The sequence below is a fragment of the Tamandua tetradactyla genome, chromosome 13 (genome assembly GCF_023851605.1).
Source record: "Tamandua tetradactyla isolate mTamTet1 chromosome 13, mTamTet1.pri, whole genome shotgun sequence".
NCBI lineage: Eukaryota > Metazoa > Chordata > Mammalia > Pilosa > Myrmecophagidae > Tamandua > Tamandua tetradactyla.
Genome location: NC_135339.1, coordinates 25517653 through 25541848, shown reverse-complemented (window position 1 = coordinate 25541848; position 24196 = coordinate 25517653). Strand labels below are relative to the sequence as shown.

General features: G+C 52.4%; 1 protein-coding gene across 1 annotated transcript in view; it reads left to right on the top strand.

The window, feature by feature from the left end:
- Positions 1-24196, top strand: part of CDH23 (cadherin related 23) — a 431052-nt gene that overhangs the window by 123570 nt on the left and 283286 nt on the right. The window contains exons 5-7 of the mRNA XM_077125003.1: positions 2981-3123; positions 3846-3893; positions 4010-4102. Of these exons, the coding sequence (XP_076981118.1) occupies positions 2981-3123; positions 3846-3893; positions 4010-4102 (284 nt within the window). The remainder of the gene's footprint in view (positions 1-2980; positions 3124-3845; positions 3894-4009; positions 4103-24196) is intronic.

Genomic DNA, 24196 nt, shown 5'->3' with positions numbered 1-24196 from the left:
TGGACTTGTCACTGTGTGTGCACAAGCAGGGACCTCTGGGCCTCAGTTTCCATGTGAAATCTCCCTCAGTGGATTAGGGAGCAGCCCAGTGTTTCTCATACTTTGCCACAAAAGAACCCCTGAAGTCAAAGGAAAGGACATGTGTATCCCTGGAAGTCTGGGGGAGGCTGGAAATTTTTTTACAGCCTTGGGTTGTATTTTTTTTCTTAACATTTTTTATTGTAAAATATAACACATATACAATGCAAAGAAAGAAAAAAGCAAGAATTTCCAAAGCCCGTTTGAACAAGTAGCTACAGAACAGATCCCAGAGTTTGTCATGGGCTGCTATTCCACCATCTCTGATTTTTCCTTCTAGCTGTTCCCAAACACTGGAAGCTAGAAGAATTATTAATACAGTGATTCAGCAGCCATACTCGTTTGCCAAATCCTATTCTCTCTGTTATACCTCCTCCTTCTCCTTTGAGCCTTCTCCCAATCCATAGGGGTCTTTGGCCAATGCCCATTCTGTCTTTTTCATGTTGAGAAAGGGTGTTAACACTGAAGGTTAGGGGGATGTAATTAATTGATAATCTTGGAGAACTCCCTCTGTGTTTCAGGATTTATCTGACCTGGGAACAAATGTAAATGTTACCTTCTGCTTCTAATGCATTCCTGTCGGCTTTAGTATGAAATAATTGCTTGCCATTCAGCAACGCTGGTGCTTTGGAAAGATGCACTTGGTTTGTCTATGACGTCACATATCCCCTTCCCTCCCCATCTAGAAAGAATGGGGATCCAGGGACCTGGAAACTTAGGTTCAAATCCTGACTCAGTTCCTGATCATCTTAACTTCAGCCAACTTGTAGAACTTGCAGTTTCTCCATCTCTGAAATGGGAAGGTTGGGTGCCCCAGAAGTTCCCAGAGGCTGTTTCAACTCCCTTCCATAATTTTACTCCTCCTTCTCCTTCTTCTCACCTCCCCCTAACACTTCGGATGCTGCCGTGTCCTGCTCAGCTGTTCTGGTGACCTTGGAGAGGCTCCTTTGCCTCTCTGGGCCTCAGCTTCCTGATCTGTGGGATGGAAAGAATAATGACTACATGGAGAGTTTCTAGGAAGATTTAATGAGAAAACCTATGTGAATGTGCCTAGCACGGTGTCTGCCATGTCATTGTGCCCCTAAAGAGCCAGTGTCTTCCTTTTGTAAGTATTTAGTGTCTGGTAGGGTCATGTCTATGGAAGTCCTAAATCTTGAGTTCACAATCAAGTGTTGAGATGTGTATAGTCAAGGAAACGAACGTGGGCTCTGGGCCCGGAATGCATGGGCTTGAATTCCAGCTCTGCCACTTACTGTATGGCTATGGCAAAGTTACTCAATCTTCTTTGGTGCTTTACCTACGAAATGGAGATAATAACAGTAAGGATTAAATTAGTGCATGGAAATTGCTTAGCTCAGTGCCTGGCATATGGCTGGTGCTCAAAAATGTTAGCTATCATTGTCATGTTAGAAACCATCATTTTAAAAGGATAAAGAGCTCATTAGCATTCTTTTCGAGAAAAAAAAAAATCCCAGTTTGAAATCCTTCCTTACTTAGCTTGGTCTTCAGAACTGTTCGGTAAATATGAGGGTCAGTATTTGGGTAAGAGAGGGTGTCTGTTCTATTTTGTATAGTAAGCCGGGGCCCTGAAAGAGGTGGTTTTCCAAGGCCATGATTTCTGTCCTAACCACCTCTTTGAGAATCAGATGAAGACTATACATGCTCTGCAGGAAATTACATGTTGTACACCCATAACATTTGGCTTTCGGTTCCTGGGAATTTAAGGCCCTCCTGAAGCTAAGGTGATCAACTGTCCAGTTTGCCTGGGGATTTTCTGGTATTAGCCCACGTCTCAGAATGCCTTTGTCCCTGGCAAACCAGGACAGTTGGTCATCTGTGGGCTGTGAACCCCAGGAGCAATGCCTTCCACTAGGGCCTCACAAGCAGGCTATTGGCCAGGCCTCCTGATGCCTGCAGTGACCACTGGCCAGGACTTCCTGATGTGGACTAACTCCTACCTCTTGCTCCCCTTCTTGAGGACAGGAACTGGGCCTTGTCCACCAATTCTAGACTGCAGTTCCTTGAGGCTGGGCCACAGCTTCCCATCCTTTGTGGTTTCTAGTGCTTACCACACAGCCAGCACTCAAGCACTACTGAATGAATGCCTGAGGTTTTGCAAAGTATTCTGATGTAGAAATAGGGTTTCTAATTGCAAAAGACAGAAATCCAAATCAAACTGACATAGGTGATAGATAGATAGATGGATGGATAAAAGAGAATTTATTATTAGCTCATAAAACTGAGAAGTCCAGAGGATGGAGCTAATATCAAGCATAGCTGGCTGCCAACCTCAAATCATCAGAAATCTGTCTCTCCAGGTACCACTTTGGCCCTTCTTGGCCTCATTCTCAAGCAGGCTCGTCCTGTGTGGTGCTGACGATGGCTGCCAGGTGTATCAGGCTTACTTCCCACCAGTTTAGCAACCCCAATGAAGTGAGCTCCTTTTCCCCAACAGTTTAAGCAAAAGTCCCAGGGTTGGCTTTGATTGGCTAGTCTGGGTCACGTGCTCACCCCTGAGCCAGTCCCCATGACCAGGGAGATGACATGCTGTGATAGGCTAGGGCTGGGCTGTGTGCCCCACCCTGGAACACAGGGGTTGAAGGATCCGGGGCCTGTCCTCATCTGGGCCACTCAGAGAAGGCTGTCGCCACATTAAAATCAGAAAAAGGGAGACAGAACGCGGTAAATGATGATTCCCTGTTACGGCCATGTGTACACTGTGACAGGTGGGCCGGGGTTGAGGCGGGGGGAGCCCGGGTCAGAGCCCAAGACGCACAGCAGTCTTACGACTATCAGTGACCTGCTGGAGGCTTGGCGGGTGGCTGCTTCCTGCTGGGAAGATACCGAGAAAGGGACCTAACCCCCCATTTTTGCCCTCTGCTCCCTCCCTCGGCTGCCCCAGGTTCCTCTGTGACCCAGCTGCTGGCCCGAGACATGGACAATGACCCCCTGGTGTTCGGAGTGTCCGGGGAGGAGGCCTCCCGCTTCTTCGCTGTGGAGCCTGACACGGGCGTGGTGTGGCTCCGGCAGCCGCTGGACAGGGAGGTAGGACCTGCTCACACCTCTGCCCCAGTCCTTTCCTGGGGGGCAGGAGCAGACACAGGGAGACGGGAGGCTCATCTTCTTTAGGGACCTTCCTCTGAGACCCCATCCTGACCCTGTAACATCTTTCCACCTAAATGGGTATCCCAGACCAATGCTGAGCTCTTAGATTTGAGGTTGGAATGGGGTGGTAGAAGGAGTCTCCAAGCAAGAGGCAGCATTGGAAAGGCAAAAGGGACAGTGACTCTGGACTCATCACTTTAGAATGCGGCTCCATAGGATGTACATGTCTCCTATACCACCCCAATCACATGTTCCTCAAAGGATGTTTTCCAGGGAAGCAAGAAGTGATGACCCTGTAGCCCTTAGCAAATTAAGCTAAGGGTTTGCACAAAACTCCAACCTTTGCCCTCTGCTCACACTTGAGCAGATGACCACGGGAAGGTCTGGTGGCTTGCTTGAGATCATACAGCAATTTAGAGAGAGCCAAGACTAGAACCCAAGCTCTGACTTCTGATCTATAGCTTTTTCAGGAAAAGGAGCCATATTCTAAACCCCCATCCCCAACCCAAAGATCAATGCCAGTTTTCTAGGAAAACCTTTAGCTATCCGGTCCCAGAGGAACTCCTGGGGTGATACTAGAGGGTCTCCCTCTCCCCTTAGGGCCCAGGACCTCAGCACAGCTCACTAACTCTGCCCTCCGCCCTCCGTCCCTTTTCTTTCAGACCAAGTCGGAGTTCACAGTGGAGTTTTCCGTCAGCGACCACCAGGGGGTGAGTCCTCTCCTGCCCTGGGCAGTGTGTTTCTGGGCTTGGCAGGGGCTCAGGGCTCCTCGGGGGCAGAGAGCCCCTGCTGATGCCCGCGCTGACCCGCGCCCTCCTCTTGCCAGGTGATCACACGGAAGGTGAACATCCAGGTGGGCGACGTGAACGACAACGCGCCCACCTTCCACAACCAGCCCTACAGTGTCCGCATCCCGGAGGTAGGAGCCGCGGGGGCGCGCGAGGGCTGCTGCTCCCCATGCTGTCTGGGGATAGACGGAAGAGTCAGCTGGGAAAGGGCAACTCCAGCTCTTTTCCTCCCAGGCTAGTTGGTGAACTTGCCTGCACCCCTGAACAGGGGCTTGCCTGGGAGCTGACGAGGCCTGCGGGTTGGTGGCGGTCTCGTGGCCGAGAAGGAGCCTGCCTTGGTTGAGCCCCGTAACTCCAACTGGAGTCAAAGGACGCACAGGAGTAGGAAGGGGCAAGGGTTGCACCCTCTTTCCTTCCATTGGTGGCCAAGTATGGGCCTGGGGCAGGCTGGGTTGGCAGACCTAGCTCCAGGCCTTCTGACTTTGGCCAGAAACGAGTCCTCCCAGGATGCAGAGAGGATGTGGTTCCAGGAGACTTTCCTCACCTTGGGCTTTCCCCCACCGTCTCCCTGGCATCCTGGCTCCTTTGGGTTGGCTGTGTACTCTGAGTATGTCTGCATGCGCGCATGCATGTAAAATCAAGCCATTGCTAGTAATTGAGAGGTACAAATTATTGCATTACGAACGGTTCGTTAATAAGCTGGCTGCTGGCCCCCGGTGACACCAGGGTTTTCTTCGCCTGCTGTCCCTCTCTCAGGTGGCTGATGCAGGCTTCTCAGTCGGCAGTGAGCGAATCAAAGCCCCTGAAGGTGGTGGGTAGAGGGATTCAAATTGGGTCTCCCTCTGGCCTGCCCGCAGGGGTCTGGGCTGGGTGGCAGCGGGAAAGGATTGGGACTTGGACAGAGAGACAGAAGCCATCAGTGAGGCAGGTTGGCACCATGGCCTTTGAGTTCTGGCCCCTTTATGTTATGGGTCACTGGAGGTGAGAACTAGAATGGTCTTTAGAGATCATCCTGTCCATTATATAGATGAGAAAAACTGAGGCTCAGCATGAGAAAGTGATTGGCCGCAGCTTAGAATTTGAACCTCCTGACTCCCAGGGTAGATGCCCTCAAGGATGGAGAAATCTGGTCTCATGCCCCCCGCCCCAGCTCCTGGCCTTGGCCCTGCCTACTCAGCCAAGGGCACTACATCTGCACCAGAGGCGGGGATGTGAGGACAGATGTGCGGGTGCAGAGGCATCAGACACTCCCTGCCTTTCACTGCCTGGGGCAGGGGTGAAAGGAGGGAGAGCCCTCAGCTTTAAGCTTGGGGGCACACTGCTTTGAGCTCTGGAATGCAGGCTGGGGGCTGCAGCTTGGTTCTGGTTTCCCTCTCATTTGGAAGTCTCCCTAATTTAATTAAGGGTCTCTACGTGCCAGCCTGTACTCTGGGCTCGGGCTCAGAAACCAAGGGCACTGCTCCGAGTTAATGAGCCTTGGACCCATTGCTCAGCTGCCATCCTGTAAGGCATGGCTGCTTGCTGTCTTCCCTCACAGGGGCAGCAGGCAGCAGCGGTGAACAGGGAACGAGGGGTCACATCCCTCCTCTCTGGCCCCTGGGCAGGGGGCCAGCTTTTTCTTCTCTTCTGTGCCAGGAGATGTTGCCTCCAACACCCAGCCCTGTTGGAATCCCCTGGGATTCACTAAAGGCTGTCGCCTCCAAGGATAGAGCCTCTTCAGCCGTTCATCTAGTTAACAAATATTTATTGAGTGTCTCCTGTGGACTTGGTCCGGTGCCAGGCTTTCCCTTCACAGAGAACTGGGAGGCTCTAAAAATGGAGAATGACAGGACTGAATGCTAGAAGGCAGCAGACACCAGTTCTAGCCCTTGTCCTGCTCCCAAACTTCTGGATGCATTTGGGCATGTCACTTAACCTCTCTGGGCCACAGTCCTCCTTATCTAATAAATCGAGAGTGGGTGGGATAGAGTGTCCTGTCCTCTGCCCATCTGATGTAGAGAGAGTTGGGCAAGAGGGCCAGCTGCAGTGGACAAGCAGTCCTTGGAGGAAGGCCTACATGGTTTACTTGCTCTGTGTAAGTATCTCCAGGTCTCTTCAGTGGCCTGATACTTGATGACCTTCTTGGGACTCTTCAGCATGGCCAGGGGATGTGATGTCAGCTGGACAGAGGCTGGGCCACTTCTGACCTGAGGAGGCCTGGCATGGACCAGCCCCAGCCTGATGTGTACTGAGCTGGAACTTAGCTCTCTGGCTCAGGCCCCAGCAGGGGTACTAGCAGTGGGCCTTCTGGCTCCCAGCTTGGCATTGAGCCTGGGGTCTCTTGTTTGCATTGAGAGCACCCTCAAAACTCCAGGCCCCTGACCTTTAGAAGGATTATTCAGTGGTGAACACGGTGACAATGCAAGCCAGAGCAGCAAGGAGTTCTGCAGACCCTGACGTGTGTGTGGGGTGGGGGTGGAGGTGCCAGAGTAGTCAGAGAAATCTCAGCAGGCTTCCTGGAGGGGGTTGGTTCCCAGCAGAACCTTGTTGAGGTGAGAAATGAGTGTGCTTTTGTTGGACCGTGGGAAGGTAGCCTGGAGAAAGGAAGACACCTGGGTGTGGTTCTGGCTGTGTGAACAAGTGGCTGGGTGAGAACTTTGCACTCGCCACTGACCTTCTGATGGCTTCGCCTCAGCAGCTGCCAAACTGGAAAATTGGGCAAGGCTCCTTCCAGGGCTGCTGTTCCATGATCTGGGATGAAACCCTATGGGAGAAGCCCTCTGTATCCTTCAGTATTTTATTGTTCCTTGAAGGATGATGAGCACTCCAAGCGGTGGCTGCCTCCATCCATTCAGCATCTCCTCTGGTTGTTCCAGCTGCCTGTACCTGTCCCTTACTTTGCAGCCCAAGGGCCCTTAATAGTATGTATCCCCGGCTCCCGCAATTCTGATTCGATATGCCCGGAGAAAGGTCCAGGAAGCTGCATTTTTAACAAACTTCTCCAGGATGACCTCAGTGGCCCTCCCCAGCTGAGGGTCTCTGAGTGCTGCTGGGCAGCTCATCTTTCAGAGAACTTTCCACCTATCCCCAGCTGCCTGGAGTGATCCACAAGGACCCATGTCCCTGGGGCCTGGCCGAGGAGGGGAGAAGGCCCTGCCCCTTTCCCTAGTGAAGCTCTCCTGCCACCCTGTCCAGTCAACTCTGGGCTCCACTGTCTCCCAAAGCCCCCTGCCCCGAGCCCAGCCCTTCCTCAAAAGGAGCCGGGGAGGTGTGTGTTTGGGTTTGTTTGTTCTCTGTTCCCCTCGGCCCACCCTTTTCCCCTCACTAAGCTGCTCTACATGTAATTATCCATTTTATCAGGGTGAAAGGCCCTGCAATTCACTTGTCGAAGCCCTAACGAGGCAGCGTGGATGCTTTCAAGTCCGTAAAGAAAAGGGAAATCCTGCTAGAATTGGCAACTTAATTCACCAAGCCAGCCTCGACAGACCTCATTAAGTCCCCGTGTATTCATTTCAGGCTAATGGCTGTCATGCTGACTGCTGTTTGATTTGCTGTAATAGACTTTTATGGCGTTCCAATTTGCTCAAACGTGTTTGCCTGTGTCCGTGCCCGGCAGCGCCGCTCCAGCACCCCGCTCTGCGCGCGTGCCTGCCTCGCTGACCTTCAGCGCTGCCGCTGCCCGACCCCGCCCGCCCTCCTCCGGGACCTGCCTCTCCACCCTCGGGTGCACTCGGACAAGGCACCCTGGTGCTGGGGCGTTCAGGCAGGTGGGTGGGTGCAAGGTTAGAAGTCCGATGGTGCCAGCTGGCTCCTTGAGGTCAAGACATCGAGGAGGGCCCTCTGGAGGCTCGGGGACAGCCATGGCCTTGAAGCTTGGACCGGTTCCGCCTCCTTAGCTGGGCATTCAAGGTTTTTATCCATCTGGCCTCATCCTGCCTTTCCCAGCTCATCTTTAAGCTCGCCAAAGTGCCAAGTCCATGCCTCTGGGTATCTCTGTGTCTCTCCTTTTTGCCTCTCTCTTATTCTCTCTAACTCATGCACATTGTACTTTCCTATCTAGAACCTCTCTCCGAGCCTTGCTCAATTCTGCCTGGAGCTGATCCACTGTGCCCTGAGCTACTCAATAGTTTTTTGTTTTTTCTTTAATGAACACAAGAAACACTTGTCAAATGGCAACCGAACAAGCCCCAGGGATTCTAAACTGATTTGAACATGCTAGGTGCTGAAAAAAGGGTCTACTATTTGCTGACTATGTGACCTTAGACAGGAGACTTAATCTCTCTGGGCCTCAGTTTCTTATCTGTTAAATGGCCAACAATAGCTGCCTATTCGTTGTCGTGAGAACTATGATAATGTAATAAGAGTCCTTAGCCCAGTTTGTGGCTCACCATAAGTTCAGCAAATGATGGTGGGTAAGACCAGGCTCTTTGCCCTTAGAGACAGATTTCATAGAGAGAAAGATGAGTGTCTAACCACACGCCGATGTACTAAATGCCATGGTAACTTAATACATGCAAAGCACAATGGAAACACTGTAGTAGGAGTGACCTGTTCTTTACAGGGTGGGACTATTTGGTTGGGATCTTAGAGGATGAGTAGGAGTTTGTTAGGCAGAAATGGAGGGTATAATATCTCTTTCTCTAGGGTATAATATCTCTTTCTCTTTTCCTATATTGGGATTTTCCAGAGTGAGGTCACCTCTATGCCTGACCAAGGTCTTGCTGAAGAGGGACAGTAGCCCTGCGGATATATGTGTCCTTTATAGACTCCCCACTGTTTACCATGTGGAAACAAAGCCACACTGGAAGTGGGCCCCTGGGTCCTGTCCAGGTATCTGTGACAGACAGATCCTGCCCCGATCCTTAGCACCATGGCTTTAGGTGACCAGCTGAGAGGGGTGGGAGTGGTAGGACACTGCTGTAGGGGAGGGCTGGAGCTAGGATGAGATGATGAGGACCAGAGTGCCAAAGCTGGCTGGGGCAGGGTTAGAGGCAACCCAGGCCCCCGGGCTCAGAGCCCACTGGGCTGCCCCGTCTCCATGCCGATTAATGAGGATGGATGGAAGTTTCTCATTCTCTGTACCTTCTTCCTAGAGATGGAACAGCAGGCAGGAGAAGAATATTGGCTGAGATCATTTTGTCAATGAAATAAAACATAATTTATTTCTATGATGATATTATTATTATTATTATTATTATTATTATTATTATTACCACTATGAGTTTCCTGTGTGCCCAGCCCTGTGCTTTTATGTGGGGTCCCACGGAGCCCTCACCATAACCATTCGAAGGGATGCAGATGCAGATGCAGACATGGAAGCAGAGAAGTTACACAACTTGCCCAAAGCTGGCCAAAGGGTCGAGCCAGGACTAGAATGCAAGCCTGGTTATGTGATCTTTGGCAAATGGCTTTATTTCTACCTAAAAAGCAGATGTAATTACATTTAATGAGGTCATGCACATCAGTTAACATAGGACCTAGTATAAGGAAGTGCCCGCAGATGTGGCTTCTATAATTGTTGTTTGTACATCATCCGTCCCTCCCACCAGCCCAAGCTGGGGTTGAGCAGTCATCCTTGCATCCTCAGCTCTCAGCCCAGGGCCTGGGATGCAAAATGTGCTTATTGAATGAATGAACTTCAACAATGAACAGAGCCAGACTGCTACCCCTGCCTTTTTGGGTGGTTGTTGAGGACAAAGGATTATTTATGCAAAGGTGCTTTACCCACCAGCTTGTACCGAGGTGAGGGCTTCAGTTATTGAGCTGGAGGGGTGCACGCACACCTGCCTCACAACTCACTTTCCTCCCAGGACACCTGAGAGCCTTGTTGTCCTGTGCTGGTGCTCGCTGGTGCCCTCTTTTGCCTGCCAGTTCCTGGGTCTCAGTGTGATGTGGTGATGCCATCCTCTGTGCCATGGGCATGTGGGGACCCCTGGGGTGGTGGCAGGATGGCCTCAGAGCATATGGAAGTGGACTTGACCAAAGAGGCCAGCTTATTAACACCCACTGTGGCTCCTGGCAGTGCCCCCTCCTACCGTGCAGCGTTCCCGTCAGACGTTGAATGATTTATAAACTGCATTCTCAAGTTGCAAGGAGGGGGAGTGCCCACTGGCTGAGGCCGTTACCCCTGAGGTGTCAGCTTTGCTCACGAGAGTGTTGTCACCTACTCCAGGAGAGGCAGCCCCGTGACAGGCCATATTAATTTATACCTGGGGGCCCTGGTGCCCAGTGGTCCCCTCTGCATCCATAACCACTGCCTATTGATCTGGGAGAGAAAGACCAATAAATCATTCAGGGACTCTGGACTCCTGCTGGCCAGATCCCGAGTGGTTTGTTCTAGCCAGGCAGCAGCCCCAAACAATGTCTGTGTCCCTCAATGAGCACCCTGAGGGGTCTGCTCCTTCTCAGGTCTCCTCCCTCAGTCAGAACAGAACCCTCCTTCTTTCCATCAGGAAGACGCCACAGCCTGCAGCAGTTGTGACAGCCAGCTTTGGGCATGGGGCAGTGACGTAACAGATGCATGCGTGCAAATTAACAGGGCAGCCTCTGTGTGTGTGTGTGTGTGTGTGTCTTAATATCTTCTGTATCTCCAAGTATTTTCATCATCTTCCTTTGTCCTCATGACAGCTCTGTAAGTTATGGGGGAAATTATTCTCCTCGTTTCGTAGATGAGAGAAACCGAGGCCAGTACAAGTTCAGCAACTTCTCCAAGTCACCCACAATCACATACGCTTGCAAGGAGAGGCATAAGTTTCCACCCAGTGTCCTGCCACCTAGAGTGTCATTTTTCATTCTTTGTTTTCAGCATTTTTGCATGTGACTTTTTGCAGCTTTGCCATGGCCTTCTCATACTTGGTGATGAGTTGCAGGGAGGGGGCCCTGATGCTGCCAGGATGGGATAAAATTTGCTCTGAACTCTGGGCCTCGTGCACCAGGCTGTCCCACCCCCTGAGGCGAAGGGCTGCTACAATACTTCCTGCATGAACTGAAGGGGTTCAGTGGAGAAGCTTCACTCTCTAGGGTGAGGACCACCCTTGTGGGCATCGCCTTCAAGCTCAGGACCCAGACCTGGGCAGGGTCAGTGGCCCCCAAGCAGCCTCCAAGATTTCAGTCCTCAAAGATGCACATACCATTGTTTGTGAGGAGTGGGAGACCCACCCACGTGGGTGAAATGCCAGCCTATTCCCCTGCTAAGGAACAGTCAACAATGCTCTCTGACTACCTCTTTTGCTCTTTAGTGCCCAGGAGGGAACACATGGAATCCTGCAAAATTGGGACCTCGTGGAGCATAGGCCATCTACACCCTCCAAGGCTCCTTGTTCTGGCCTCTACAGAGCTCTTACTCTGTTCTCCTCTCTGCTCTGTCCTTCATCCCACACCTGCGGAAGCCAAGCTCCCCAGTCCCAGGACCCCTGTGCACCTCCTCTTGCCCTCCTCCCTCCACCCTCCTCAGCACAAGGGAATAGGACAGCGCTCAAACAGGAGAGTGAAGGCCAGCTGTAATTAAATTTATCATTTTATTTAAACAGCAATAATGTTCTTAATTACATCAGTTTCCTTGCCGGTTTTCACTGGGAGTCTTTGGGAGGCCAGATAACTCTATTGCAACGAGTGCAGGACCCTCTGCCATGAAGGCGAAGCAGAGGGATTGTGTGGGGCACACGTGCCAGGACAGCCCCCTACATACACACGCACCCACTCTTTAAATAAAGAGCTTCTAAGTGGAAGGAAATGACAGCACCCTAGTAAGAGACACTGCTGCTGCATTGTGGTCTCTTAGCCTCATGCCCTGGAGTCCATCTGTCATCTGTGAGCTCCCTTTTTCCTAAATGTCCCTTCTCTACAGTGATAGGTTCTCTTGGGGGAAGGATGCAGGTCTGTTCGTCCAGGCAGTGGGATCTCCTTAGGTTCTGAATGGGGGTGTCTTGGGAAACTGAGGATCTAGAGAGGTCCATCCTGCAGCCAGGAGCAGCATTGGCTTTACCTCCTCAACAGTTCCTGGGCTTCATATCTTTGAAGTGGGAACACTGATCCCTGGTGCAGTACATTGGGGTAGAGGTCTGTACATGCAAGTCCTAACTCCAGCCTTGGAAGCCATGGGCATGGTGTTTGGCCTCTCTGAGCCTCAGTGTCTTCCTCTGTAAAATAGGAATAAATTGGGGTTGTTGTGAGAGTTCAGTAAGAGCCCTGTGTAAAGCACTGAGACATGGGAGATGCTCGGGGACTGGTGGATGTTACCATTTTCATGAAGCATTCTCTGAGAATTTGGGGAAAGTTGTTTGCAACTTTCAACATGTAGTCTCTGCCAGTATAGACTGATTGGTTGATATTAGAATGTGGATTAGTCTCCTGTGGCTGTTTTAACAAATCACCGCAAACTTAGTGCCTTAAAACAACACCAGTGTTTTGTATAATGATTCTGGAGAGGTGCCTGCAAATCTGAATTCCTTCTGCAGGCTCTAGGGGACCATCCATTTCCTTGCCTTTTCCAGTTTCTAGAGGCTGCTTGTATTTCTGGGCTTATAACTCCTTCCTCCATCTTCAAAACCAGCAGTACAAGCATCTTCCAATCTCTTTTCTCTCTCCAACCTCTGCTTCTGTCATTGTATCTCATTCTCTGAGTCTGGCCCTCCCACCTCTTTCTTAGAAGAACTGTTGTGATTATATTGGGTCCACCTGGATAATCTAGATACTCTCCCCATTCGAGATCCTTAATTTACTTTTTTTTTTTTTTTTTTCACATGGGCAGGCACCAGGAAACGAACCCGGGTCCTCGGGCATGGCAGGCAGGCACTCTTACCTGCTGAGCCACCGTGGCCCGCCCCTTAATTTACTTTTGCTACTAAGGTAACTTATTTATGGGTTCCGGGGGATGAGACAGGAGGTCTTTGGCAGGGTTGGGAGATGGCGTGATTTAACTTATCATAGGGGTTAGTGGTCAAGAAGCTTACCGTCAGTGGGAAACAGGAAACACATATGGACAACATGATCAAAGACATGGTGAGAAAAAAAGTGAAAACAAGGTCACCAAGAAATAGCTAGTGATCAGCCGAGAGCTGTACAAATAGGCTCCTTGGAAACAGTACCAGGGGGCCCGTAAAGGTGACCAAATTCGAAAGCATGTTTCCTAGACAGTCAGCAAGTCCAGAAAGGGCAGAAGACTTGCTCCAGGTCACCTGGTCCATCAGTGGCAAAACCACTGGAGACCAGAGGTGATTGGAGAAGATTTCTGGAGCAGGAAAGTTCAGGAAAACGGTAATAGAACGCATGACCAGAGCCCATCCCTGTGCCAGAGGCAAAGTACTGTTCCCCTGGTGGGGCCTGGGTGTCCAGAGCCAGGCTGGGTGGTGGGTGCTGCCTCCTGCACGCCGATGGCCCCCCGCCCACAGAAGCAGTGACCTCTCAAGGCTGCCTTCTAGCTGAAGGTCATAGGTGTCCGTGGGCGTGTCCCACTGACCACCAACTACTGCAGCTATTGTTTTCCTGTTTTCAGGGAGCTCTGGCATTTTGTCTTGGCTCCTCTGCTCACCCTAACAAATTAGGGTACTGTCAAAAGGGCTTGGGGACAGGCCTAGCAGCCCCGTGGTACTGGAGCCTGCCACCAATATGCTTGTTTTGATTGTTTGCAGGCTGCCCGACCCACCTTGTTTTTAATCAGGAGGGGGGAAACGGGAGAGAGGGAGTGAGCCTTTGGTTGATGGAATTACTACAGTTTCTCTGCTTCCTTAGCAGCCTTTAATTACTTTGCAACTTTGTGGTGCTGGCTGGAAGCTGTGAGGGGCTGGGCTCTCCCTCTTTATAATAACCTTAAGTGGAAGCCTCCTGTCCATCTATTAAAAAGCCTGCTCTTCCCTCCAAATGCGATAATGCCTCCGAGAGGTCCCCCCGGTGCATAATCACTAGGTACGACGACGTTGTCCCGTCTCGCTGTCTCCATCATTGGGCAGCCCGCCCACCTCCCGGGCGCCAAGGTCTGCAGGCTAAGAAGAAGTAGATGCCCAGGCATGGCCTTGTCCAGGAGGGTCACAGGCTCAGGCCAGTCCGCTTTCCCAGCTCTGCCCCCGAGAGAGGGAAATGGCCTGAGAGGCCTTTTCCCACAGACGGACGGACGGACGCTGCCGTCCATCTCTGTAACTCCCATTCTGAGCCTAGCAAGCTCCCCAGCCTTCTCAGCGCAAGTCATCCACTTCAGAAACGAGATCCCTTTCTGGTGCGCCCTCCTCCACCATCTGCCTTCCCACCATTTGGCCAAAGCCTATACTTCCTGCCTCTGAATAATTCAGGGGGAGGGGTAAGGGGTAGCTCAGCCGGGCCGTAACCCCACTTGCAGATAAGCAAGCCATGTGTTAGAGAAGTTGGAAGGCTGGCCCATGGTATTTCCTTGGGAAGTAGCCCACTGGGAGCTGACTGGGCCCTCCTGAAATAGAAATAGTCTTCTCTCCACCAGACCTGAGTATATAGGTCTCTCATAGTCCCTGCTTTAGGGTTGCTCCTACCTCCACTCCATCCGGGCTTCTAAATCTGGCCCGACCCTCTGTCCCCTGACCTTGGCCTGGCCTTCCCTTTCTGGGGTTGCCCCAGGAGCCGTGTGTCAGGAGAGGCCAGGCAGCCCCTCCTGTCTGTTGCACACTAAAGCGGGTACAGCTCAAAGGGTTGGAGTGGGGGAAGCTCTGATCCAAAAAGGGTGCAAGCCCCACTGCCCGTAGCTGGGACACTTAGACAAGTGGCTCTGTCCTTCTACTACTCAGTTTGCCCCTCTATTAAATTGTATTAAATGGGATTCTTTGTCCTGGGAGCCCATCCCATCATGGGGATTGAGACAGGAAGGCCTTGAGCTTAAAGCCTTATGCAGGTGGGGTGGATTAATCCCTATTCAGGCCCCCCCACAAGCTTCCATGAGTGTTTCTCTTCTTTCCCTTTCTTTCCAATTTTTTTTTTTTTTTTTTTTTAGTAAACGTATTATTTGAGCAAGCAGCGATGTGAATGATCATGAGTGTTCAGGTTTCTGACTTGTCCCAAGGGAAGCACACCCAGACCCTATCCAGCAACTAGAAGCTCCTCTGTGCCCCTTTGTTCCCTGCCCCTTCCTCCACTAGGGTAGCCCCTTTTGTGGCTTCAAACCCCATGGCATGCTTTTGCCCATTTCCCTTTTATTATATATATTCAGATAGGTTTTTATTATTACCTAAGCCCCTGGGGACCTGACAGCTGGCCTCCTATTGGAGGCCAGTTTCCACCGTGTTTAGGAGCACTGGATTCGGAGCCCCCGTGACAGGAATTTTAATCTTGGTCTCACCACTCCCATCTGTGTCTGATGAAATGGGTGTGGGGCTGATACAGTGTTGCCACTATGCAGAGCACATGCGAGGACACAGGCCATCTCCTGCAGCCTCCCCTGGTCGGGAGTCATCTCTGTAGGTAGGCACACAGCTACCCAGGTTCTAAGTAAGGAAGCTAGGCAGGAAAAAGGGATTCACAGGGCACTAGGCTGAATGGGTAAAACTGGGATGAAAGGAAGAGGAGAGAGAAAAGGAGGAGGGTTCCTTTTTTCATAGTGTCTCCTTTGATCCTCAGAGCAATCCTTCAGGTTGGTAAGAAAAAGTATGATGGTTATAGCTGGGGAAGTGGGCCCAGAGAGGTTAAGTGACTTGCCCCAGGTCACACAGCTAGTTCAGAAACTGTCCTCTATGTACTGACCCCCAAAGCAAGTCCAAGAACATTCCACCCCCAGGGTCTTTGGTTTACTCTAAGGCGATGGCCTTCAGTGGAGCAAGTCCCTGGGGCTGGAGAGGGGGAGGGGAAGGGGAGGCCTTGATTGGGGGAGGGATTTTTTCCCAAGTAACCTTTGTCATGCTCCTTCAGCTTCATATAAAGCCTTGGTTCCTATCAGCAGCCCAATCTTGGGCCTGTGTGGGGAAACACAAAAATCTTTAAAAGGCTTCTTAGCTGCTCACGAAGGGATTGTTATTTTCCTTTCCCGGTCAGGCCTGGGGCAGGGCCAGGGTGCTTGGAGGAGAATAATAAATTCTTTCAGAGCATTCTTTCTCTGCCCTCCCCCAAACCATCAGATCCCCCAAATTCAGGGACCACCAGACCTTAAAAAAAAAAAAACAATAAAAAACCCGCCCAACGTAGCCTGAAAGATGGAGATGGAAGGAGATGCAACAGCAGCTATTGGGGCGGAAAGCCCTAAATGGTGTGGAAGTAATGCCTAAAGTGTGCTGGTGATTACAGGCATTTCCACAGGGCCCCCTCGGGCTGCACGGGCCGTGCCAGCTGCTGCCGGGAAATAAATAAATAAGCGCCAAACCTCGGAGATCGCCGTTAACTGTTGCCATGCAGGAGGGATGGGGGAGGTCACTGGGGATGGGGCAGAAGGAGGGGAGAGAAGGCTCATTCACTCATTCTTCCATCCATCCATTCATTCAACTGTTCTGAGAGTTCCCGCGATGTGCAAGGGATGTTGCTGCAGTGTTTCAGTAGTGCTTGGAAGTTTATGACTCGAACCCCGGAAGGCTGACACAGACTGCCCCAGCCCCTCTCCAGCCTCCCCTGGACCATTTATTCCTCTCCCTACTCTTTGCCTTCCTGCTTCCCAGGCCTTCTTTTTGTTCTCTGAGGACGTTGTGCTGCTGAATCTTAACACAGGCTACACGTGCTCTCTCCTTGGAACACTTTTCTCCATCGTCCTCTCCTTTTTTTTCATCGACTCCTCCCTTCTCCTGCGATCTTCACCCAAGCACTCTATCCTCGGGGCGAGGGTGGGGTGGGGGCGACTTCCCTGGTCGCACGTCCAAGTCCAGAACAGATTCTGTGTTCTGTGTTTTGGGAGCATCGTAGCTTTGATCTTAGGGTGTAGTCACTCATTTATTTGTGGAACTGTTTGATCACAACAGGTCTTCTGCATGAGACCACAAGCTCTGAGAGCTGGGGCGCGTCTCTATCTCCATCTTCCCGTCGCTGGACCCTCAGGGCCTGGCATACTTGGGTCTCAGTACAGATTTGCAGACCCTGTCCTCGGGGAAGTCCCGTTCCTCTTGTCCTCTGCAGCCCACGTACTTTAAGGTACAGATTCCACACATGAGTCCTGGGGCACTCTATTCCCACGGAGGCTGTCGGAGTCCCTCATCCAGGCAGTCAAAAAAGGGCTGAGCCCGGCCTCGTCTGAGCACACAGGTGTCATGGTGTTTTGGAGGAATGGGTGCCTTCTAAGAGAGCTGTGAGAGGGCCCTGGAGAGATGTCGGTGTCCATTCCATGTCTGCATTCCTAGGGCCTGTGACTGTGTTACTTTACGTGGCAAAGGGGACTCTGCAGGCACGATTAAGTGAAGGATCTTGCAATGGGAAGTTATCCTGTATTATCCAGGTGGGCAGTGTAATCATAAGGGGCCTTATATGAGGAATCAGGAATGTCAGAGTCAGAAAGAGATTGTAAAGTGCTGTGCTGCTTCTGTTGAACATGGAGGAAGGGTCCACAAGCCAAGGAGCTCAGGTACCTCTACAGACTAGAATATGCAAGAGACAGATTGTCCCCTGGAGCCACCAGAAGGAAACAGCCCTGCTGATGTCTTGATTTTAGCCCAATGAGAGCATGCCAGACTTCTGACCTACAGTTTGTGTTGCTTTCCCCTTCGTTTGTGGTAATCTGCTACAGCAGCAATAGGGAAACAGTACAAGGGTGCTTTAAAAGCGGAGCAGTCAGAGCATATGTTCTAAAGTGCACCCCTCCTGCTCCCCCAAACTCTGGTTCCCTTGCTCCTTTAGGCAGGAGGATTGGTGGCCCTGGCTGTGAGGCAGGTGGCTGTTGGGAATGATCCACAAGGGACAGCCCCAGGCAGGGGCTCCCAGGAGAGGGAGGGCAGCTGTTTGAGGTGTCCAGGCGGGGGGTGGGGGGGAGGGGGGGATGGTGTGGAATCAGGAAGGGTGAGATGGGAGAGCCTGAGAACCTAGAGCTGCCAGTGCAAGGCAAGAGTTCGTGCAGAGGGTTGGAGGCCAGGACGACACAGGTAGGGAGAGCTGCCTGATGGCAGGTGGAAATGTTGCTGGATATGCTGCATCCAGGAAGTGGGATGCCAGGGAAACCTTCCCATCCACACAGGAGGCACAGCAGGCGCCTGAGCTCTGGTGAGTGGCATTGAGATGCAGGAATGTTGGTTCCATGTACCTGACCCTACCCTCATTCATTCATCAAACTTTGCCTGCCAAGGTGCCATGCCCATTCTGGCCACTGGAGGCACAAGAGGAATGAGGCGAGGTCCCTGGCTCCAGGAGAGCCTGGCTGGTCTGGGCCCCTGCTCACCCACAGTGGCAACTTTAAAAGAGGAGAAGAGGCTTTCATAGCACCCCTGTATTGTTTTCCAGCACTTGAGGACCTGGGAAGTTGCCCCAAGGCTTTGGTGCTGCCGGAAAACTGGAACCTGCCCCAACCCCACGCCACCCTGGCTCCCAGGTCCCCCTGCCCTCCGCGGCATCTATCAATATCAAGCATGTCTCTTTCCAAGCAGCAGAATTGGACAAATGAGCCCTAAATGAGCTTGGCAAATTGATTCTCTCTGCTCTGTCCCATCCTGCCGCCTCCTGCCCTGCAGAACCCGGGTCCATGGGAGACTGTCTCGAGGGGAGGGACTGGCTGGGCTTTGAGGCAAGTGCAGGGCTCCCCCATCTGGGAGCCCTCAGCCACACTGGGCCCCACCTGCTGCTTTATTTTTGAGGTGAGTGGAGACCCCAGGGGATGGAAAAGGTGCTCCCCAAGGGGCTCTTCCAGCCTGGCTGGTTTGGCGTGGGTGTTGTGGAGGTGGGGCAGGCAGAGGGACTTGAGGGTTGGGGAAGTTGGATTCAGGGGCATGGAGAAGAGGGGTCAGGGCCCGGGGACCTTGGGTAAGCTGGCATGGGCCTCAGAGCAGCCACTTCCCCCTCCTCTTCCTCCTGTTCCAGCTTCTGTTTATACCACTTGTTGGCTACATGAAAACTCCAGTTCTCAAGTTCCCAGATTCATACATTTGTTAAGGACAGGTTTGTGTTGTCAAGTTTTCACATACCCTCAGGTCCAGGGTACTGGGCTCAGGGACGGCACTGAATAACAACAACAAAACAATAATAACAACAATGGAGACTATGACTCCATTCACCCACGCACTTTTTATAACCTAGCTGTGATGTAGGTACTAGGATTATCCCTGATTTTAAGGAGAGGAACCTGAGCTTCAGAGAGGTTAAGGCAGTTGTTCGTATCACACAGCAGAGCCAGGATTTGAACCCAACTGGTCCACCTCCAAAGCCCCCAGACTGTGCTTAAGTCTCTGCTGACAGTGTGGCTTGGGACACGGAGGTGTTCATGTTTTGCACATCCAGTGAGCGTGTCTGGGACACTCAGAGACCCCAGCCAGTCCATGGGCCATTCTGAGGATGGAGCTAGTCCTCTTGGAAGGACTTCTGAGCTGTAGCTTGTAGCCTTCCTGCAGTCTCCCCCATTCTCCTCTCCAGCACAGCACCCAGTGCCATCAGACAGGGTGGAGGGGTACCAGCAGAGACGGCTGGGCAGCTGGTTCCCGGAGAGGCAGCCCCTCACCCCATGCACCAATGCATGCACGTTTGCACACCCCTCAGCCGCAGCGTCCGCCCTGCCTCCTTCTGTCCTGTATGTCTCCCTCACGGGTCAGCGCCCTGGAGTGCTAAATCATGAGCAAATCGGCCACAGCCAGCAGGAGGCCGGGAGGACACAGGGAGGGGACTCTGCTATCAAGCCATTAGCATAGAGCTGGCCAGGCAGATGAAGCACAGCTGATTGGGAGAGGGTAGGCGGACCTCCCCCTCTGCGCCCTGATGTGGGATGGAGCACACACATGGAACACATGTGCTCACCAAGAATGTACTGAGCATGCCCCGATCCGTGGCATGGGCACTTGGCTGTGCCTCCCCATGAGGATGATTTTCAGATGAGGACAGTGTCTCCCCTACCCGGGGAGGTGTAGAGGTGCTCTGTATGGAAGGTAGCAGAAGAGCGTGACCAAGGCGACAGGGCTCACACAGGCCTGGTGATGAATTCTGACCTGAACCCTGACCCTGGCCAAGTGGTTTAGACTCTCTGAGCCTCAATTTTTCTTATCTGTAAAATAGGGACAATCACAACCTACTTTACAAAGCTGCTGTGATGTGCTGGAGGCACTTAGTGACAAGGCCTGCCTGGTGCACAGTGGGTGCACCATAAATTGCAAAGGAGCTGGGGGACCTCTGCGTGTCAATACAACTGTAGATGAATAGAGATAAGCTTGTTTGCCTCTTGGATCAGACTCTTGGGACTAGAGCCAACTTCAGCCCTATCCCATGCTTCATGGCAGCAGTATATCCTATAGGGACCACTGAACTGGGATTCTTTTGGGGCTCTGCTCGCATCTCTCTGGACCTCAGTTTACCCACCTACATAGGATTATTTTACGAGACAGATGAGCCACTTGTAAACTAAGACCCAAGCTCCCCAGATTGCAGCCCACCCGAATTATGTAGTCACCCCATGGAGTTAAATGAGGAGGCATCTGGATGGTATTCTTGGAAATACCAGGAAATTCCAGGAAAAGAGCAAGGCTAGGGCTATGACAGGGAAGACCATTCTGGGGCATGTCACTGCACAGTGCCCCTTTGGACTTGAGTCTCAGTGTTCTCTCCCCTAGATTGTGGGTCAAGAAAGCCCCAGTGGCTGAGAGCAGAGGTGGGCGTGTGTTAGTAAACTTAGGCCTGGGAGCTCAGAGCTGTCTGTGCCCAACTGGCCTCTCAGGACGGGCCCCTTCCCATCGTCTCACCTGGGCTGGGTGGGGCTGTCAGGCAGGCCCGTCCGTTCTGCACGGCTGCCCTTGCAGCTGGCCTGCAGCAGACATGGCTTTTTTGTTTTTGGTTAAAAAGCCTCATCGGAGCGTTATGATATTGGAATGTGAAGGGTAATTGAGCTGAAAGCTATTCTCTTCCTGCAACCGGCGCGATAGGAGTGATTGAGGCTCCAGGCCTCCACGCCAGCCTGGGAATCCTGATGAAAGGTCTGAGCAGAGATGGGGGTCGAAGGCAAGGAACGGCCCTGAACCCCCAGGGCCGGGCCCTGCCCCTCTACATGCTCCCCTGGGGTCCCGAGCTGCCAGCCCTGCCCCTGCCCTCTTGGAGCAGGTAACCAAGACCCCCAGGACCTTTTAGTTTTTAATTATCCAAGGATCTTATTAAATCGCAGCACCCGATTCAGCAGATCTGGGATGGCCCCGAGACTCTGCATTTCTGCTGAGCCCCCAGGGGACGCCCGTGCTGCCATCCTCACACCTCACTTCGAATAGTAAGGCTTCAGGAGGCCGTCAGGGCCATGGGCCAGGGACTGACCTGGAGGCTGTGAGGGGGCCACCGCAGGTGACGGTGACATTTCCCAGTAGGACTGCCCTCATTCTGCAAGGAGAAGGGGGAGATAGCCAGCCCAGGCTCTGCCCATGAGGCCGGGCACCCTGGAGAGAGGGGCATGTTCTTCTGGGTACAGAGGGGCCATTTGCTCACCCCACTTATACCCACAGGGCAGGGTCTACTCTGAAGAGGTATCTCTTTTCTATTTTGCTTGTCTCCAAGCCTGAAACGGTTGCCTTATGCATGCTGGCAGATTCTCCATGCCTTCCTCCATCGTCACCTCCCAATCTCACCACCTCTCCCGGCGGCATATGGAAGTCTGAGGTGAAGGAAGACTAGAACGCATCATGCTTATGTTTCAAGGCCCAGTTTCTCCCTTCAGTCACCCTCCACCCCATCTAGATGTAGAGGGTGGGTTCAGGGCTGTCTGAGCCCTTAGAAGTCCAAGAAACAGGCCCTTTCCTATCTCCTGCCCCCTCCTTGCCCTGGAGTCACTGGAGGGATTAAGCCAGCACAGGTAGGCGCCAGGCCTGCTGCAGGGAGGGGCCGTCCTTGAGGAGAGATACTGTGTCCCACCCACCCCTGCCCCTCACCCCAGCACACACGCACACCCCATGTGCATGCATACACACACACACGCGCACACACACACACACATACAAGACCCATACTCTCCACCTGGTCTGTTATTAATTGCCGTGCAGGCTGAGCTGAACGGCCCCATTCATATGTGCTTCTACAGCTCCATGAGCCCGGGCTTGTGCTGGGACAGCTCAGCTTATCTCTCTCAGCCAGGCTTCCCATGCACAGGACTCCACTGGCATATGACGGCCATCCTCGGGGCTTCCGAGTCCGTGTGCCAGGCTGGCAGGAGGAGAGAGCCCATCCCTTCCCAGCTCTGCCCTGCCGGCTCCCGGCCAAACACAGGCCTTGCTCTCATCCCATGGCGCCCAGAGCCTGGGTGGGCCCTCCCAGCAGCTGGAGCTGTGCTCGCAGGACAGGTGGCCAGCCCCTGCAGGCTGCCAAGCCCATTTTCCACCCTCCCGCCCACCCCCAAAGTGCCACCGCCTGTCCACTTCTCACCCCATTTCCCTCCTTCCTCAGCCTTTCCATCCTGAGGGCTGTGACGCCTGTGCTGTCACTCTCCCTGCCTGGCTGGCATGTCGTTGGCAGGCAGGTGGGCAGGGCCGGGTCTCTGGCAGTCTCGTGGGTGAGCAGGACCAGCCACATCCTCTCTTTCTCTCTCTTTCCCAAGCTTGGGCAGCCCCTCATCTCACACCCCCAGCTCCAGGGCTGTCATTTCACAGCCCCCGTGGCCATCAGTAGAGGGAATGCTTGTTTTTCTCGCCTCTCTGTCCCACCAACAGATAGAGTAATAGGCACTGTTTATGCTTATCAGGCACTGCCCATGTGCCAGGAATCACGCATGGAACTTTCTCGGCATCATCGCCTCCTTTTTAAAAAAAAACTTTTTTTAAATTGTAAAATATAATATATATACGAAGCAAAGAAAGAAAGAAGCAATAATTTTCAAAGCACACTTCAACAAGTAGTTACAGAACAAATCCCAGAGTTTGTCGTGGGCTACCATTCCATCAACTTAAATTTTTCCTTCAAGTTGCTCCAGGACACTGGAGGCTAGAAGGAATACTAATAAAGTGATTCAGCAGCCACACTTGTTTATTAAAACTCATTTTCTCTTTTATACCTCCTCCTCCTTTAATCTTTCTCCCAGTCTATAGGGATCTTTGGACAATACCTGTCCTGGCTTTTTCATGTGGAGAAGGGGTGTCTGCCCTAAAGGATAGGGGGATTTAATCGATTGACAATCCGGAGAGGCTGATTGTCTCCTTCTTAGAGCCCCCTTAGGAGAATGAGGAAGCAGAGGTTCAGAGACTGCTAAGTGGCTACCTGGGTCACACACAGGGGCGTGTGGTTCAGAGGGGCTGGCGCCGAGGCGTCATGACACGCACGACAAACCATGTCTCCATGAGGACACGTTCTACAGCTGGAGATCCCGGCTCCCGGGGGTCATCAGGACCAACTCAGCCATCTCTAAATAGTTAAGAAAATCCTCATGTTGACTGGAATGGGTGTCTCTGCCACCTGCACCCCATTAGTCCAGTTTGTGGCTGCGATTGGGGCCAGTCTGTGGTTGAACCCACCTCCTTGGGCCTCTTGGCATCAATGTGTGAGGCACTGACCAGCCTGTGACTGGTTTATTCCAGCAAAAGCCCAGCAAAGGCTGAGGGCAGGGGGCCCATTGCCCCGATTCTCCCAGATGGAGACAACACCCATGGTTGGCACTTCCTGTGCTGATATTTGTGATGCTGACATTTGGTCTGGTCCAGCATTGGCGTGGTGCTTCAGTGCCAGCCCTTTTGAACCAAATTTCCATCATCCCCTGACCTCTGGGTGGAGGTTCAGAGCCAAAGAAGGGAACAGCAGTGAGAAATAGTTTATTTTCCCACTCAGCTCACAGGTTTGGTTTTCGAAAGAGATAATGAGTTTTAGTCAGGACCGAATGTTTCTCTCTTGTTCAGAAGACCCTCAGTCCCCGGGGAAACTGCTAGGCAGCCCCTCACCACCTCCCAGAAAGCAGGAGTCCCTCAGACCCCCAATATCCACAGCCAGAGGCGGGAGTTGCTGCTTGGAAGCCAGCAATCAGGAGCTGAGACCCCTCCTGGGCCCTGTGACTTGGAGAACTGAGTCAGCTCGAGGCCTGGGGACCTTCTGGAGGGAAGCCAGACGTCTGCCTCCCTCCCCCACCCCATCCCTGCCCAGAAGTCCTCTGGCAAGAAGATTCTAATTGATGAACTTTTTCCCCCATAGCTGTCACACGTCTTCAGTTCATTACAGCCCCATCTGCCTCTCAC